At 37.6% G+C, this 18,676-nt stretch overlaps 1 protein-coding gene across 3 annotated transcripts in view; it reads left to right on the forward strand.

The window, feature by feature from the left end:
- Positions 1-18,676, forward strand: part of PRORP (protein only RNase P catalytic subunit) — a 131,914-nt gene that overhangs the window by 41,647 nt on the left and 71,591 nt on the right. For 2 of the 3 annotated variants that reach the window (XM_019983541.2, XM_070775453.1), the window contains exon 5: positions 11,557-11,664. The exons of the other annotated variant lie outside the window; for it this stretch is intronic. In XM_019983541.2, coding sequence (XP_019839100.1) covers positions 11,557-11,664 — 108 coding nt within the window. The remainder of the gene's footprint in view (positions 1-11,556; positions 11,665-18,676) is intronic. 3 annotated transcript variants of the gene reach the window in all.

Here is an 18,676-nt window from a genome sequence, read left to right on the forward strand (position 1 = left end):
AAGTGGTGCTAGTAGTAAAGAACCTACCTGCCAGTGCAGGATTCAGTTCCTGAGTGGGGAAGATCCCCTGGAGGAGGGCACGACAACCAACTCCAGCATTCTTGCCTGGAGAATCCCAGGGGCAGAGAAGCCTGGGGGCTACAGTCCACAAGGTTGCAAAGAGTCAGGCTTGACTGAAGCGACGTAGCATGGTGCAGCACATGCCATAGTAAGTAAGTGCGCTGTCTCAGTGGGTTAACTCTTTCTTTTTCATGCCTTCTCAGCAGGTATTCAAGGGCTTTTGTGTGCAATGATATAAATTTGTTTAGTTTGGAAAGGCAACATCCTGGGGACCCATCAAAAGTATTACAAAGTAATTGAAAGTATTACTCTCTGACTAGTAATTTATTTACTAAGCAGAACTTTCATAATGGGAGAAAAAACAACCCAACATCTTAGATTTTTCTGGTTTTTATTAGAAGACGTGGATTGGGAGGATAATCTTTGGCTGAGATTATATTACACATTCTGTGATTGCACAGAGGTTCCAGAGACTCACCTTTCAAACAAAGCTTCTCAAGTATACCCTCTTCCATTCTGTGGTTTTAAGGGATTTCCAAAAGTTGTTAACATAGAATATCAGAACTGGAAGGGGATTTTATACGTTGTCTAGTTTAACTCTTGATTTTTACAAATGTCCATTTTTCCAGTAATACTGAACTACCTTTGTTTATCATTACTCCTGAAGTGAATATAATGAGTACCAAATATAGCACCAAGATGATAAATTGGAAATATAATGGGAAATATTTTTCATGTGAATTACTAGTGAAACTTGAATTTTAGAAATTTAATGCACTTATTTTCCTTGGTTTATTCAGACTTAAATAGGAAATGGTCACATTGTATGTAAACTTTTAATTTCCTTGTAGTTTTATTTCCATTTATAAAAAATAGTATTCCAACCAATATTTAGTTAGTTTTGATATGAATTGAAACTTTCTATACATTGTGTAGGAAATATATTTGAGCAGAGAAATTTTAAACAAAGTATTTGCTGAGTAGAAAGGAAAGAGGATGGTCCCACACAATTGGAGTTGGCAGGGATAGAAAAGCTAAAGCAGCCAAGTGACATATGAAAGCATGTTTATAGATCAGTGGTTATTTTAATGATGAAATGCATGTTACTATTAGGATTTTCTTTTGTTTTTTTTAATCAGCTTTACATGTAATAAAACTTGCTAATGTACAATTCAGTGAGTTTTGACAAATATATGCAGTTGTGTCATAACCTCTACAATTAAGATATGGTATGTTTAGGGACTTCCCTGGTGGTCCAGTGATTAAGACTCCCCACTTCCACTGCAGGGGACATGGGTTCAATCCCTGATCAGGGAACCATGATCCTGCATGCCATGCTGCACAGCCAAATAAAAACAAAAACAAGATATGGGATATATCACCCCCAGTAGTTCCCTTGCATTCATTGCAGTCAGTTCCCTCTCCTTCCTTTCTGGAACCATTAATCTCCTTTCTGTTGGTATAGTTTTGCCTTAAATTTCATATAAATGACATTATACAGTATGGATTAGCCCTTTTTGTCTGCCTTTTTTTTTTCCATTTAGCATAGTTCTTTTGAGACCCATTCATATGTTTTTGTGTATCTATAGTTTCTTTTTATTGATGAATAGTAAACCATTGTCTGGATATACCACAGTTTTTCTGTTCATTCACTAGTTAATGGATATTTGAGTTGTTTCCACTTTGGGGTAATTACAAATAAAGCCATTATTAACAGTCACACTTAAGTCTTCACGTGGATGCATGTTTTCATTTCTCTTCTTTGAATACTAGAGGTAGATTTGTTGAGATGTAGGATAAATATATGCTTAACCTTATAAAGTATTTGTTGGTCAGTTGTGTCCAACTCTTTGAGACCCCATGGACCATAACTCACCAGGCTTCTCTGTCCATGGAATTCTCCAGGCAAGAATACTGGAGTGGGTTGTCATTACCTTCTCCAGGTGACTCTTCCTGACCAAGGGATCAAACCCAGATCTCCTGTGTTGCAGGCAGATTCTTTACCGTCTGAGCCACCAGGGAAGCCCTTAATCTTCTAAGAAACTGCTCAATTGTCTTCCTGACTATCAGTTCAGTTTAGTTGCTCAGTCATGTCTGACTCTTTGCAACCCCATGAATCGCAGCACGCCAGGCCTCCCTGTCCATCACCAGCTCCCGGAGTTCACTCAAACTCACATCCATCGAGTCGGTGATGCCATCCAGCCATCTCATCCTCTGTCGTCCCCTTCTCCTCCTGCCCCAATCCCTCTCAGCATCAGAGTCTTTTCCAGTGAGTCAACTCTTCACATGAGGTGCCCAAAGTACTGGAGTTTCAGCTTTAGCATCATTCCTTCCAAAGAACACCCAGGACTAATCTCCTTTAGAATGGACTGGTTAGATCTCCTTCCCGACAATAGTTGTGTCATTTTGCAATATTGGAAGTTCCAGCTGCTCCATATACTTATTATGGTCGGTCTCTTAAATTTTAGCCATGCTGGTGGGTGGTTAATGATTTCTCACAGTGGTTTTAAATTTTTATTTCCCTAATGACTAACAGTGTTGAGTATCTGATCATGTGCTTATCGGCCTAAAAGGGAAACTTCCTCTTTGTAATTTTGACACAGTGATATTATCTGATCCACAGTTGATTACTCAGGTTTTGTCACTTGTCACAATAATGTCCTTTGTAAGTTTCTCCTTTACCCAGATGCAGTCCAGGATTACACATTAAGTTTAGTTGTCTTGTTTCTTTGGTCTCTTTTCATCTGCAACAAAATTCTGTTTTCTTTGTCTTTCTTGAACTTTGACCTTTTTTTTTTCCCTGAAAACTATAGACCTAGTGTTTTGTAGAATGTCTCTCAGTTTGGGTTTACCTAATATTTCGTTATGATTAGATTCATGCATTTTTGGCAAGATATCACAAAAATGCTGTTGTATCTTTGTCAGGGTCTTCCCCTGGTGGCTCACTGGTAAAGAATACATCTGTCAATGCAGGAGTCTCAGATTCCATCCCTGGGTTGGGAAGGTCCTCGGGAGAAGGAAATGGCAACCCACTCCAGTATTCTTACCTGGGAAATCCCATAGACAGAGGAGCCTGACAGGCTATAGTCTATGGATTGCAAAAGAGTTGGACACAGCTTAGTGACTAAACAACAATACTTCTTGTCAGAGGCATCGTGTCAGGAGGCATACTATGTGAATATTGGTAATGACTGTGTTGCCCAAGAAATTTTTGTCTATCCTGATGTTATGTGGAATTCTATTTTCTTCTAGGTTTGGCTCTTACATTTAGATTTCATAGTTTTGGCTTTTGGGTTTAGACTTTCACTTTTTAACCTTTTATGATCTATAACTAATTTTTAACTGTGATGTGAGCTAGAGATTGAGGTGCATTTTTTCCCACCGTTTTATTAATTTTCTTCTCTGTTTTCTGTTTCTCTGATGCTGTTCTTCATTATTCTATTATCTTTGAAATGTATTTGCTCTTCTTTTTCTAGCTTAAAGTGAAAACTTGGATCAGTGATTTTAGACCTTTCTTCTTTTCGTGTAATCAGTTAAAACTAAGTATTAGTCTAGTGCAGTCCACAAATATTTGTGTGTGTGTTATTACTTATATATACAACTATATATATACAATCTAAAAAATGAAATAACTATAACAAAACACAAACAGACTCACAGATATAGAGTCCAAATTGGTGTTTACCAATGGGGAGAGGGAAGCAGGGAAGGGACAAGATAGGGGTAGCAACTGACAAATATTGATGAAAATGTTGGCTTAAACCTCAACATTCAGAAACCTAAGGACATGGCATTTGGTCCCATCACTTCATGGCAAATAGATGGGGAAACAATGGAAATGGTGAGGTACTTTATTTTCTTGGGCTCCAAAATCACTGCAGATGGTGACTGCAGCCGTGAAATTAAAAGGCTTTTGCTCCTTGGAAGAAAAGTTATGACCAACCTAGATAGCATATTCAAAAGCAGAGACATTACTTTGCCAATAAAGGTCCATCTAGTCAAAGCTATGGTTCTTCCAGTAGTCATGTATGGATGTGAGAGTTGGACTATAAAGAAAGCTGAATGCTGAAGAATTGATGCTTTTGAACTGTGGTGTTGGAGAAGATTTGAGAGTCCCTTGGACTGCAAGGAGGTTTACCCAGTCCATCCTAGAGGAAATCAGTCCTGAATATTCATTCGAAGGACTGATGCCAAAGCTGAAACTCCTATACTTTGGCCACCTGATGCAAAGAACTGACTCATTAGAAAAGACCCCGATGCTGGGAAAGATTGAAGGTGGGAGGAGAAGGGGATGACAGAGGATGAGTTGGATGGATGCCATCACTGACTTGATGAACATGAGTTTGAGCAAGTTCCGGGAGTTGGTGATGAACAGGGAAGCCTGGCGTGCTTGCAGTCCATGGGGGTCGCAAAGAGTCAGACGTAACTGAGCGACTGAACTGAACTGAACTGAATATTTTACTATCACTTAGTTCAAAATATTTTCTAATTTTTTGTGTAATTTTCTTTTAACCCTTGGGTTATTTGGAATTATTATTCAGAAATATTTGGAACTTTTCTAGGTATCTTGCTGCTGTTGACACTCTATAGTGACTGCATCAATTAACATTCCCACCGACAGTATACAGGGCTTCACTTTTGTGTGTGTATGTGTGAGTAATCAGCAAACATGTTTCAGATTTTAATATTTTGAAATGTATTGAAACTTCTTTTATGACCTGAAGCTGTGGTTTGTCTTGATGTTCCATGTATTCCTGAAAGGAAGAAATATTCTGCCATTATTGGATGTATTCTCTTTTAGGTATCGATCAAGTCAAAGTGGTTAATACTATAGTTTAGCTCTTCTGTATCCCTACTGATTTTTGTCTACCTTTTCTATCAATTATGGAGAGAGAAGTGTTGAAGTCTCCATCTATAATTATAGACATTTGTGTTCCTCCTTTCAGTTTTGTCAAGTTTTGCTTCTTGTATTTCCAAGCTCTGTTCTTATTTATGACTATGACTTCCTTATATATTGATTTTGTTGTCATTACAAAGTGTCCCTTTTTATTTTTTATAATACCCTTTTAAAAAAAATCTATTTTGACTCAAATTAGTATTGCTACTTCAACTTTCTCAAGCATGCCACTGCATGTGTGCTATGTATTTTCTTCCTACTTTTCACTTTCAGCTTATCCATATCACTATATTTAAAGTACATCTTTTATAAGCAGTATTTTTAAATAGGATTGAATTCAGATTTAAAACAAGTGGGACTAATCAAACTGAAAAGCTTTTGCACAGTGAAGGAAACTGTCGACACCATGAAAATGCCACTTATTGAATGAGAGAAGATACTTGCAAAGGATATATCGGATAAAGGGTTAATATCCAAACTATACGGGGCTTCCCTGATAGCTCAGTTGGTAAAGAATCTGCCTGCAATGCAGGAGACCCTGGTTTGATTCCTGGGTCGGGAAGATCCACTGGAGAAGTGTTAGGCTACCCACTCCAGTATTCTTGGTATTCCCTCGTGGCTAAGCTGGTAAAGAATCCTCCTGCAATGCAGGAGACCTGGGTTTGATGCCTGGGTTGGGAATATCCCCTGGAGAAGTGAAAGGCTACCCACTCCAGTATTTTTACCCAGAGAATTCCATCCAAAATACTCAAAGAACTCATACACCTTAACATTAAAAAAACAACCCAATTAAAAATAGGACAGAAGACCTGAATAGACATTTTGCCAAAGATGATGTGCAGATATCAACAGGCACATAAAAAGATGCTGAACATCACTAATTACCAGGGAAATGAAAATAAAAACCACAGTGAAATATCACCTCACAACTGTTGGAATGGTTATTATTAAAAAGACAACAAATAACAAGTTTGGCAGGATGTGGAGAAAAGTGAACCCTTGTGCACTGTTTGTGGGAATGTAAATTGGTGCAGCCACTATAGAAGACAGTATGGAAGTTCCTCAAAAAGCTAAAACTAGAACTACCATATGATCTAGCAGTTTCACTCCTAGGTATTTATCGGAAGAAAATGAAAACGCTAATTTGAAAAGATAAATGCCCACCCATGTTTACTGCAGCATTATTTACATTGCCAAGATATGGAAGCAACCTCAGTGCCTATCAGTAGATAAATGGATAAAGAAGATGTGGCATGTATGTGTATCACAAAAGAATACTAACTCAGTCTTAAAAAAGAATGAAATTTTCCATTTGCAACAACATGAATGTACCTAGAGGGTATTATGCTGATATAAGTCAGACAGAGAAAGACAAATATTATATGATTTCACTTATATGTGGAATCTAAAAAACAAATTAACCAATATAACAAAACAAAAACAGAGTTATAGATACAGAGAACAAACAGGTGGTTGCCAGAGGGGATGAAGGTGGGGATGAGAGGAATAGGTTGAGGGAGATTAAGAGGTACACACTTCCCAGTGTGGGAAATATAATCAATAACAGATAGTAACCTGAATAGACAGGTTGTGGTCAACCTGTCTACACTTATTATGGTCAACTATATTTCAAAAACAAGCAAACAAATTTAAGAAAAAGATCAGATTTGTGGTTTCAAAGGCATGAAATGGAAAGAGGACAAATTGGATGAAGTTAGTCCAAAGACACAAAATTCCAGTTATTTAGATAAGTACTAGGGATATAATGTAAAACTTTACAAGTATAATTGTTTTATTATCTATTTTATTTTATATTTTCTGTTTATCAAGTTCACACTACTGTGTGTCATACATAAAAGTTGTTAAGAGTGTAAGTCCTAACAGTTCTCATTGATGAATGTTCATTAAACTTACTGTGGTAATCATTTCATAATATATGTAAGTCAAATCATTATGCCATATACTTTAAACTTATACAGTGTTGTATTTCAACTATATTGCAATGAAATTGGAAGAAAAAACAAAGTACATGTCTTATATACAGCATTTTTGATAATGTTGAATTTAAATATTTTATTTTGCTATTATCCAAAAAATTTTTGGCTCCTTTATTCCTACTTTCAAAGAAGGCAATGGCACCCCACTCCAGTACTCTTGTCTGGAAAATCCCATGGATGGAGGAGCCTGGTAGGCTGCAGTCCATGGGGTCGCTAGGAGTCGGACATGACTGAGCGACTTCACTTTCGCTTTCGTGCACTGGAGAAGGAAATGGCAACCCACTCCAGTGTTCTTGCCTGGAGAATCCCAGGGGAGCCTGGTGGGCTGCCGTCTATGGGATCTCACAGAGTCGGACACGACTGAAGTGACTTAGGTGATTCCTACTTTTATGTTCTTTTGGGTTAATCAAATGTTTTTTTAAAAATTTCATTGAATTCTTTTGTTGGCTTATTATCTATACTTTTTCTATATTTTTAAATATATGAATTGGGGTTATAATATGAATTCTTAATCTAGTCCACTTAGAGTGTAGATTATTTGTTCAGTTGCTAAGTCATGTCCGATTCTTTGCAGTACTGTGACTGCAGCACGCCAGACTTGCCTACATTCATTTTCTCCCAGAGTTTGCTCAAACTCACATCCACTGAGTCAGTGATGCTCTCTAACCATCTCATCCTCTGCTTCCCCCTTCTCCTTTCACCTTCAACCTTTCCCAGCATCAGGGTCTTTTCAAATGAGTCAGCTCTTCGCATCAGGTGGCCAAAGTATTTCAGCTTCAGCATCAGTCCTTCCAATGAATATTTAGGATTGATTTCCTTTAGGATTGACTGCTTTGATCTCCTTGCTGTCCAAGGGACTCTCAAGAGTCTTTTCTAGCACCACAATTCAAAAGCATCAATTCTTTGGCACTCAGCTTTCTTTATAGGCCAACTCTCACATTCATACATGACTATGGGAAAAAACATAGCCTTGACTATATGGACCTTTGTTGGCTAAGTGATCTCTCTGCTTTTTAATACACTGTCTAGGTTTGTCCTAGCTTTACTTCCAAGGAGTGAGAATCTTTTAATTCATGGCTGCAGTCACCATCTGTAGTGATTTTGGAGCCCAAGAAAATAAAATTTGTCACTGTTTCCACTTTTTCCCCATCTATTTGCTGTGAAGTGATGGGACCAGATTCCGTGATCTTAGTTGTTTGAATGTTGTTTTAAGAACGCCTTTTCACTCTTCTTTTTCACCCTTCATCAAAAGGGTCTTTAGTTCCTCTTCACTTTCTGCCATTAGAGTGTAACCATCTGTGTATCTGAACTTGTTGATATTTTCTCTGGGCAGTCTTGATTCCAGCTTGGGATTCATCCAGCCTGGCATTTTGCCTGATATACTGTGCCTATAAGTTAAATAAGCAGGGTGACAATATACAGCCTTGACAAACTCATTTCTCGATTTTGAACCAGTCCATTTTTTATTCCATGTCCAGTTCTAACTGTTGCTTCTTGACCTGCATACAGGTTTCTCAGGAGATAGGTAAAGTGGTTTTAAGAATTAAACCATCTCTTTAAGAATTTCCCACAGCTTGTTGTGATCTGCACAGTCAAAGTCTTTAGCATAGTCAATGAAGCAGAAGTAGATGTTTTTCTGGAATTCATTTGCTTTTTCTATGATCCAGTGGATGTTGGCAAATTGATCTCTGGTTGTTCCTCTGCCTTTACTAAATCTAGCTTGTACATCTGGAAGTTCTCAGTTCATGTACTGCTGAAGCCTAGCTTGAAGGATTTTGAGCATTATCCTGCTAGCATGTAAAGTGAGTACAATTGTATTGTAGTCTGAACATTCTTTGCCATTACCCTTCTTTGGCATTGGAATGAAAATTGACCTTTTCCAGTCCTATAGCCACTACTGAGTGTTCCAGGTTTGCTGGCATATTGAGTGCAGCACTTTAACAGCATAATCTTTCAGGATTTGAAACAGCTCAGCAAGAATTCCATCACCTTCATTAGCTTTGTTCATAGTAATGCTTCCTAAGGCCCATTTGACTCCACACTTCAGGATGTCTGGCTCTAGGTGAGTGACCACACCACTGTGGTTATTAAGATCTTTTGTGTATAGTTCTTCTGTGTATTTTTGCTACATCTTCTCAATCTCTTCTGCTTCTGTTAGGTCCTTGCTTTGAATTCATTTATAACTATATTTTCCTTTAAATTCTTAAATCTATTTATAATAGCTACTTTAAATTTCTTGCCTGCTAACTCCAACAGTTAGCAGGGTTGGACTTTGGGTTGATTTCTTTTGACTTTCTTCTCTCTTGACTGTGGGTCACAATTTCCTATTTTCTCTCTTGTTTATTAATTTTTTCATTGTGTTTTGGACATTGTGAGGGGCATGTTGTAAAATTCAAAGGCTCTGGATTCTATTATCTTCCTCTAGAGATTGTTCATTTTTTGCTTTGCCAGACTGTTAAACTTGGTTAGACTCAAAAGTCTAAACTCTGCTGCTTTTGCTGAAAGTGAAAGTGTAGTCGCTCAGTCCTGTCTGACTCTTTTTGACCCAGTGGACTGTAGCCCGCCAGGCTTTTCTGTCCATGGAATTTCCCAGGCAAGAATACTGGAGTTGGTTGCTGTTCCCTTCTCCAGGGGATCTTCCTGACCCAGGGGTCAAATCCCACTCTCCTGCATTGCAGGCAGATTCTTTACCATCTGAGCAACCAGGGAAGCTGTTTTTGCAGTGGATAGTAATTGAAATTTTTGTTCAAATCTTTCAAGTCTTTCACCTGTTCTCCCTCCACCCCCCACCCCGGGCTCCTTGGAGTCTCTTCTGTACATGAATAGATCAAGAGCTAAGGATTTAGCAGATTTATACACAGATTTTTGCAGTTCCCTCTTTTCTAATATTCTTTTTATAACTTTCCAGCCTCTCTGACAACCTGAAACTCTTATCTTCTCAAACCAATTGATTATGATTTCTCAAACCAATCAGTCTACAGTTTTCTGGTTGATTTTCAGTTGCCCCTCCCTACCATGCTGAATAGAGTGCCCCTCTGGCAAAAAGCTGTATACAGGCAAATTTCTCCTGCTGCAGTTCACTTCTTTTCTGGTTATCCATAGATGCGTAACGAATCACCCCAAATATAGTGGCATTGAACAGAAACAATCACCTATTATTATTATGGTTCTAGGGTTTGACTGAACTCAGTTGTGTGGTTCTTGCTTGGCTCTTCTACTGTTGTAATCAAATGGAGGCTAAAGTCATCTTGAAATCTCCCTCACTCTCATCAGTTTGACAGTTGATATTGGCTTTTGGCTGGGACTAGGTTCGACTTTCAGGTAGAATACCTGTGCATGACCTCTGCCTGGGCTTTTTAATACTAGTTGGCTTCTAAGAGCAAGCATCCCAAGAGGGAGAGCCGGATGGAGCTGTATTTCTTTTTATTAACTGGCCTTGGAAGTCACATAGTGTCACTTTTGCCACATTCATGCATTGAGGCAGTCACAAAGAAAAGCTTCTACTCAAGTGGAGGGAATTAGACTCCACCCTGGTGGCTCAGAGGATAAAGCATCTGCCTGCAACCTGGGAGACCCAGGTTTGAATCTCAGGTCGGGAAGCTCCCCTAGAGAAGGAAATGGCAAGCTACTGCAGTATTCTTGCCTGGAAAATTCCATGGATGGAAGAGCCTGCTAAGCTACCATGCATGGGATTGCAGAGAGTCACACACAACTGAGCAACTACACTTTTGAGGGTGAGGAGTGTCAAAGAATTTTTCAGACATGTTTTAAAACTATCAAACCTTCTTTTAAATGTTGTGTTCCCTTCAATTTCTCCTTGCTTTTGGTCATTCTCTAGTACCTTCAAATAATTACTATTTATGTAGATAACATCATGTTATCTGGTAGTCCATTATAGACTACTTCATCATTACCGGGAGTAGAACTTCCTCTCCTACATTTCTTCCACCCATAGCACTCATCACCTTTGCCGTTCATATATTAACTTGTTTATATTGTGTCTCTTCCCATTAAAATGCAAGCTCCATTAAGTTGGGATTTTCTCTCTTTGGTAACTGCTAGGCAAAAAATTGAGTAGGCGCTGAACAAATTTTTGTTGAATGAATGGTGAATGAATTTTCAGCTCTTCAAAACAGCCATGAGTAACCAAATCCTCTTGATAAAAGAGGAGTACAAATTATAGAGCCTTGTTCTTTCCACATAGTTACATTGGTAGACTGGCATATCTCAGATCCATTTCTCCTTGGCTTAAAGAATAGAGCATAGAGATTTTGACATTTTATTCTCATTACTGCTGTATGTGTCAGTTTAGCAGGCTAGATAACTGATTACAGCTCAGTTGAAATACCATGTTATGTACTTTGTGAAGTGTAAAGCACTATGAGATTATAAGAGATATCAGATAATTACATGCAGTTGCACCTGGTAGGCTGGTCTTTACAGATTTCATTTTGAAAGCATATTTCGGTATGTGTGTGTATTTGTTTATTTTTAAGGAATGAGTATTTTGATTTTCCAGAACAATAATGAAAGTTATGGCTGTATGTTTATGATAAAGACCTTAGTAGGTTCTTATTATTTTATCTGACTTTTTTTTTTTAGGAACTTAAGAGATTTCAGAACTTTGTAAAATACCATCCTCCTTTTGATGTTGTCATTGATGGGCTCAATGTTGCCAAGATGTTTCCTAAAGCTCGTGAATCTCAAGTTGTAAGTACAAGTTTTGTTATTCCACATCTCTAGAAATATTTACTGGACTCATTTGTGATCTTTCTTGGTTCTCTTAGTTCCCCATTTTCCCTTCCTCTAAAAATAAGTTCTCAAAAGTGCCACAGTGACCAACCAGTCATCTAAGATGCACTGTTTTTGTTTCTTTTTTTTTCTGGCTCAATACCTTTATTTATTTATTTTTTTAATTTAATTTTATTTTATTTTTAAACTTTACAATATTGTATTGGTTTTGCCAAATATAGAAATGAATCCGCCACAGGTATACATGTGTTTCCCATCCTGAACCCTCCTCCCTTCTCCCTCCCCATACCATCCCTCTGGGTCGTCCCAGTGCACCAGCCCCAAGCATCCAGTATCGTGCATCGAACCTGGACTGGCGACTTGTTCCATATATGATATTATACGTATTTCAATGCCATTCTCCTAAATCATCCCACCCTCTCCCTCTCCCACAGAGTCCAAAAGACTGTTCTATACATCAGTGTCTCTTTTGCTGTCTCGTATACAGGGTTATTGTTACCATCTTTCTAAATTCCATATATATGCGTTAGTATACTGTATTGGTGTTTTTTTTTCTGGCTTACTTCACTCTGTATAATAGGCTCCAGTTTCATCCACCTCATTAGAACTGATTCAAATGTATTCTTTTTAATGGCTGAGTAATACTCCATTGTGTATATGTACCACAGCTTTCTTATCCATTCATCTGTTGATGGACATCTAGGTTGCTTCCATGTCCTGGCTATTATAAACAGTGCTGTGATGAACATTGGGGTACATGTGTCTCTTTCAATTCTGGTTTCCTCAGTGTGTATGCCCAGCAGTGGGATTGCTGGATCATAAGGCAGTCCTATTTCCCGCTTTTTAAGGAATCTCCACACTGTTCTCCATAGTGGCTGTACTAGTTTGCATTCCCACCAACAGTGTAAGAGGGTTCCCTTTTCTCCACACCCTCTCCAGCATTTATTGCTTATAGACTTTTGGATCGCAGCCATTCTGACTGGCCTGAAATGGTACCTCATAGTGGTTCTGATTTGCATTTCTCTGATAATGAGTGATGTTGAGCATCTTTTCATGTGTTTGTTAGCCATCTGTATGTCTTCTTTGGAGAAATGTCTGTTTAGTTCTTTGGCCCATTTTTTGATTGGGTCATTTATTTTTCTGGAATTGAGCTGTAGGAGTTGCTTGTATATTTTTGAGATTAGTTGTTTGTCAGTTGCTTCATTTGCTATTATTTTCTCCCATTCTGAAGGCTGTCTTTTCACCTTGCTTATAGTTTCCTTTGATGTGCAGAAGCTTTTAAGTTTAATTAGGTCCCATTTGTTTATTTTTGCTTTTATTCCCAATATTCTGGGAGGTGGGTCATAGAGGATCCTGCTGTGATGTATGTCGGAGAGTGTTTTGCCTATGTTCTCCTCTAGGAGTTTTATAGTTTCTGGTCTTACGTTTAGATCTTTAATCCATTTTGAGTTTATTTTTGTGTATGGTGTTAGAAAGTGATCTAGTTTCATTCTTTTACAAGTGGTTGACCAGTTTTCCCAGCACCACTTGTTAAAGAGATTGTCTTTAATCCATTGTATATTCTTGCCTCCTTTGTCAAAGATAAGGTGTCCGTATGTGTGTGGATTTATCTCTGGGCTTTCTATTTTGTTCCATTGATCAATATTTCTGTCTTTGTGCCAGTACCATACTGTCTTGATGACTGTGGCTTTGTAGTAGAGCCTGAAGTCAGGTAGGTTGATTCCTCCAGTTCCATTCTTCTTTCTCAAGATAGCTTTGGCTATTCGAGGTTTTTTGTATTTCCATACAAATTGTGAAATTATTTGTTCTAGCTCTGTGAAGAATACTGTTGGTAGCTTGATAGGGATTGCATTGAATCTATACATTGCTTTGGGTAGTATACTCATTTTCACTATATTGATTCTTCCAATCCATGAACATGGTATATTTCTCCATCTATTAGTGTCCTCTTTGATTTCTTTTACCAGTGTTTTATAGTTTTCTATATATAGGTCTTTAGTTTCTTTAGGTAGATATGTTCCTAAGTATTTTATTCTTTCCGTTGCAATGGTGAATGGAATTATTTCCTTAATTTATCTATCTGTTTTCTCATTATTAGTGTATAGGAATGCAAGGGATTTCTGTGTGTTGATTTTATATCCTGCAACTTTACTATAATCATTGATTAGTTCTAGTAATTTTCTGGTGGAGTCTTTAGGGTTTTCTATGTAAAGGATCATGTCATCTGCAAACTGAGAGTTTTACTTCTTCTTTTCCAATTTGGATTCCTTTTATTTCTTTTTCTGCTCTGATTGCTGCGGCCAAAACTTCCAAAACTATGTTGAATAGTAATGGTGAAAGTGGGCACCCTTGTCTTGTTCCTGACTTTAGAGGGAATGCTTTCAGTTTTTCACCATTGAGGATAATGTTTGCTGTGGGTTTGTCATATATAGCTTTTATTATGTTGAGGTATGTTCCTTCTATTCCTGCTTTCTGGAGAGTTTTTATCATAAATGGTTGTTGAATTTTGTCAAAGGCTTTCTCTGCATCTATTGAGATGGTTTTTATGGTTTTTATCTATATGGGTTTTATTTTTCAATTTGTTAAGGAAGATAAACTTCCAAACTCATTCTGTGAGGCCACCATCACCCTAATACCAAAACCTGACAAAGATTCCACAAAAAAAGAAAACTCCAGTCCAATATCACTGATGAACATAGACGCAAAAATCCTTAACAAAATTTTAGCAATCAGAATCCAACAACACATTAAAAAGATCATACACCGTGACCAAGTGGGCTTTATCCCAGGGATGCAAGGATTCAATATCCGCAAATCAATCAGTGTTTTTGTTTCTGACAAGTAAGTGGCTCTTACTGGCTGGGCAAAAGTGAGAGACTCAAAAGTCTATGTAATAAAGGGCCAGTTCAGCCTTTTTTGTGTAACCTTTAGCTAACCTTATAGGTCTCTAATCTTTGGGTTATTCTATCTTGTCCCCATGGATCACATCCCTCCACTTGAAATTTATCAACTTATACTATTAAGAGGTGTTAATCACTCATTGGGGCATCCTGGAAAGCTCAGTTGGTAAAGAATCCACCTGCAATGCAGGAGACCCTGGTTTGATTCCTAGGTTGGGAAGATCCACTGGAGAAGGGATAGGCTATCCATTATTCACATTTGTGTTCTTCCAGACATACTACGGAGAAGGCAATGGCACCCCACTCCAGTACTCTTGCCTGGAAAATCCCATGGGCAGAGGAGCCTGGAAGGCTGCAGTCCATGGGGTCGCTGAGAGTCGAGCATGACTAGGCGACTTCACTTTCACTTTTCACTTTCATGCACTGGAGGAGGAAATGGCAACCCACTCCAGTGTTCTTGCCTGGAGAATCCCAGGGACAGGGGAGCCTGGTCGGCTGCCGTCTATGGGATCGCACAGAGTCGGACATGACTGAAGCGACTTAGCGTAGCATAGCGTAGCAGACATACTATGTTCATAAATTAAACTAAGCATTTCTTTTTTTGGTAAGATAATCGTTCGTTCTATCAATTTCTAAGTGTCGTAGTAGTTTTTAATAGGAATATAAGGATTTTTTTATAGCATAGTGAGCAATTCGGAGAAGGCAATGGCACCCCACTCCAGTACTTTTGCCTAGAAAATCCCATGGACGGAGGAGCCTGGTAGGCTGCAGTCCATGGGGTCGCTAGAGTCGGACATGACTGAGCGACTTCACTTTCACTTTTCACTTTCCTGCATTGGAGAAGGAAATGGCAACCCACTCCAGTGTTCTTTCCTGGAGAATCCCAGGGACGGGGAAGCCTGGTGCGCTGCCGTCTATGGGGTCGCACAGAGTCGGACACGACTGAGGTGACTTAGCAGTGAGCAATTATTTTCATTCTCATTTTTACAGATTAGAAAATGAAGGCCAATTTTGTACAGTACACCCTTAGAAAGCAGTCATAACATCAAAATTTGATTGTAGAGGGCTTCTGGGTTTCAGACTTGTGGGTCTTACCACTGGCAATCTATGGCCATTTATCTGTAGTTAAACTATTATTTCGTAAAAATTGCTGCCAACTTAAAAGCTTTTTCTCAGAGATGCTATCAATACTGGTCCAATTTGACCATTTATACTCAGAAAAGCTTATAAGTACTCACAAAGGACAAGGATGATTTATAGAAATTTCTTTATATGCCTTTTCTTTGTTTGTGGCTGCATTTTTATGGTCAGGTATGTACTTTTTACTGCTTTATTTTTAAAAAGCACAAAAGTAAGTTGACATCATTTTTGTCTCTTAGGTACTTGAAGGGCCTTTTGAAGCAGTAACATTGACAAAGACAAAGCCAGAATAGGAAACATGAAACTATTATCACTAAGGCATGGTAGAGCTCAGAATCAGAAGGGTTCATTCCCATCTAATCTGTGAGAATAAAAAGTTTCTTGTTTGTGTACTTTTTGTTTGACTTTCAGCTTCAAACGAAGCAAAAGATTAGCTTGCCAGAAATATGTAGCCCAAATGGGCTCACTTTTGCCAGTACCATGTTTAAGATGTTGTAGTGGACACATCTTCCAGCTTTGTGGGAGAAAACCGTGCACATTTTTGAAGATTTTAGCAGATTTTGGCAAGTACAGAGGCAGAGAACAAATGACAGGCCAGGGAAATCATGATGTCTGCCACTACTTTTAGCTTCTACTCTTTAAATAATTTAATGTAAGCAACAGCTTATGTGACAAGTAGTTGTTATTACCCAACTTTTCAGAGAACTTGTGGCAGTGCACTTGGCATTATATTTGGGAAATTTCAGCTTGGAGACTCAGCTTAAGAGACACAACCTGAAAAGCATTTAATAACATTTTAAATAGCTTTAAAGTAGCATTTTAGATTAGAAGTTAAGAACGGGGATTCTGGAACCAGGCTCTTTATAATCAACTTACCACTTTAAATTGCTTTCATAGTTTGAGTGATTTATTTAACCTCTCTGTGCCTTATTTTCCCAATTTGTAAAACAGACCTAATAATAGTACCTATCTCTTAAAGATGTTGTGAAGAATACTTGGTATATACTAAGTTCCTAATAGGTGTCACTATTATTGATTACTATTCAAAGTAACTTCCCAAATGGAACTGTAATTCTTGCTTTCAGCTATCCCCTGTTGAGCAGTTTAAGATTTTCTCCTGTTTTGTCATCCATGTCAATGGAGCTAAAAGGAAATACCAAATCTCTGCCTTAGTATTAGATTTAGTATTAGTGTTAGACTCTAGGTGAGGTACTCAAATAATACTTGATTGAGAATTGAAGCCAGTTCCATCAAAAACTTAAGAAAAATTTAAAATATGATTTTAAGAAATGTTATTTTCTTATGATTATAAAAGTAATGCATGTTCATTATAGAAAATTTGGAAGTTACAGAAAAGAAAATTATATATAATCCTAACATTCAACTATAATCACGGTCAATGTTTTATTTCCTTGCAGTATTTTTCTATTTTTTTAACCTAAGTGAGCTTATATATCTATATTTTAATTTATAGTTTGAAAACTCTCAATAAAAGTGAAACTATAAAAGGAGTAAGAGAAATCAGGACTGTTTTTAAAATATTTAAGATGAAAGGACCTTTGAAGCATATATAAAATTCAGGAACCCTAATGGGAAGAATAGAGAAATTTGCTGGACAGTAAAAAATGCTATAACATTGTTTAAACATAAAAACAAACTGAAAAAAATTTGTAACACAAATGACAAAGGGCTAATTTCCTGACTGTACCAAGGTTTCTTATAAGTAAGTCTGTAAGAAAAAGAACCAAGCAGTAGAAAAATGGTTTAACCTTATTCATAATTATAGTTATGCAAATGAAAATGTTTGTCTTCTAGACTGGCAGAAATTTAAAAGTTAATAGTATCCTATATTTTGATTGGTTTAGAGACGTAGAGAGGAGGGTTAGGATTCAAAAACAAAAAACAAGAATTAGAATTCCTAATCTTTTCCTTTGTACACACCTTAAGACAACTATATTAAGAGAGAGAGAGAAAGAGGACAAATGGGTAGGTTAAGAATATTTCTTTTCTGGGCTATTTAATTAAACTTTATTTACAAATTTTAAAAATGTTTGAGCATTTTTAGATGCTGTTAGGCACAGTGTTTTTTTGGTGGGTAATTTGGCAATAACTTTGAATGCCTAAAATGCTGAAATTCTTCTCTTAGGAACTGTTATATTCATACTAGTATGTAAAATTTTATGTCCCAATGTGTTAGTTACAGCATTGCTTGTAAGCAGAGAATCTAATCAACTTAAATATCTATCAGTCTAGGACCTGAAATATATTGAAACATCTATTTTAAATGAATGAGATAGATCTATATGTACTGACATGGAATGATAGCCAAAGTAAGTGTAAGAAACTAGTTGTACAGCAGCTGTATGGCCCCACTTGTGTTAAAAGCAAACCAAAGGGTTACCCGTATATAAATGTTTGTTAGGTAAATTTGTATATGACTGGAAAATTCCAGAAGTTACACATAAAAACTTTAGGATAGTTAACTTTAGGAATTGGGGATATAGTATAAGACAACAAGAGAATTTCAATTTTTTATTTTTATTTAAAAAAATTTTTTTCATAATATATGTTTAAAATTTAAAACTTATCATTAGGAAAAGTAAAAAGGCATTCTTGGTAAATATTCTAAAACAACTGTATCTTATGGATGTACCACAATTTTTTAATCATTTGCCTGTTGGTGGGCATGTTAGCGGAGAAGGCGATGGCACCTGACTCCAGTACTCTTGCCTGGAAAATCCCATGGACGCAGGAGCCTGGTAGGCTGCAGTCCATGGGGTCTCGAAGAGTCAGACACGACTAAGCGACTTCACTTTCACTTTTCACTTTCATGCACTGGAGAAGGAAATGGCAACCCACTCCAGTGTTCTTGCCTGGAGAATCCCAGGGATGGGGGAGCCTGGTGGGCTGCCGTCTATGGGGTCGCACAG

This window comes from Bos indicus, chromosome 21 (assembly GCF_029378745.1).
Source record: "Bos indicus isolate NIAB-ARS_2022 breed Sahiwal x Tharparkar chromosome 21, NIAB-ARS_B.indTharparkar_mat_pri_1.0, whole genome shotgun sequence".
Lineage (NCBI taxonomy): Eukaryota > Metazoa > Chordata > Mammalia > Artiodactyla > Bovidae > Bos > Bos indicus.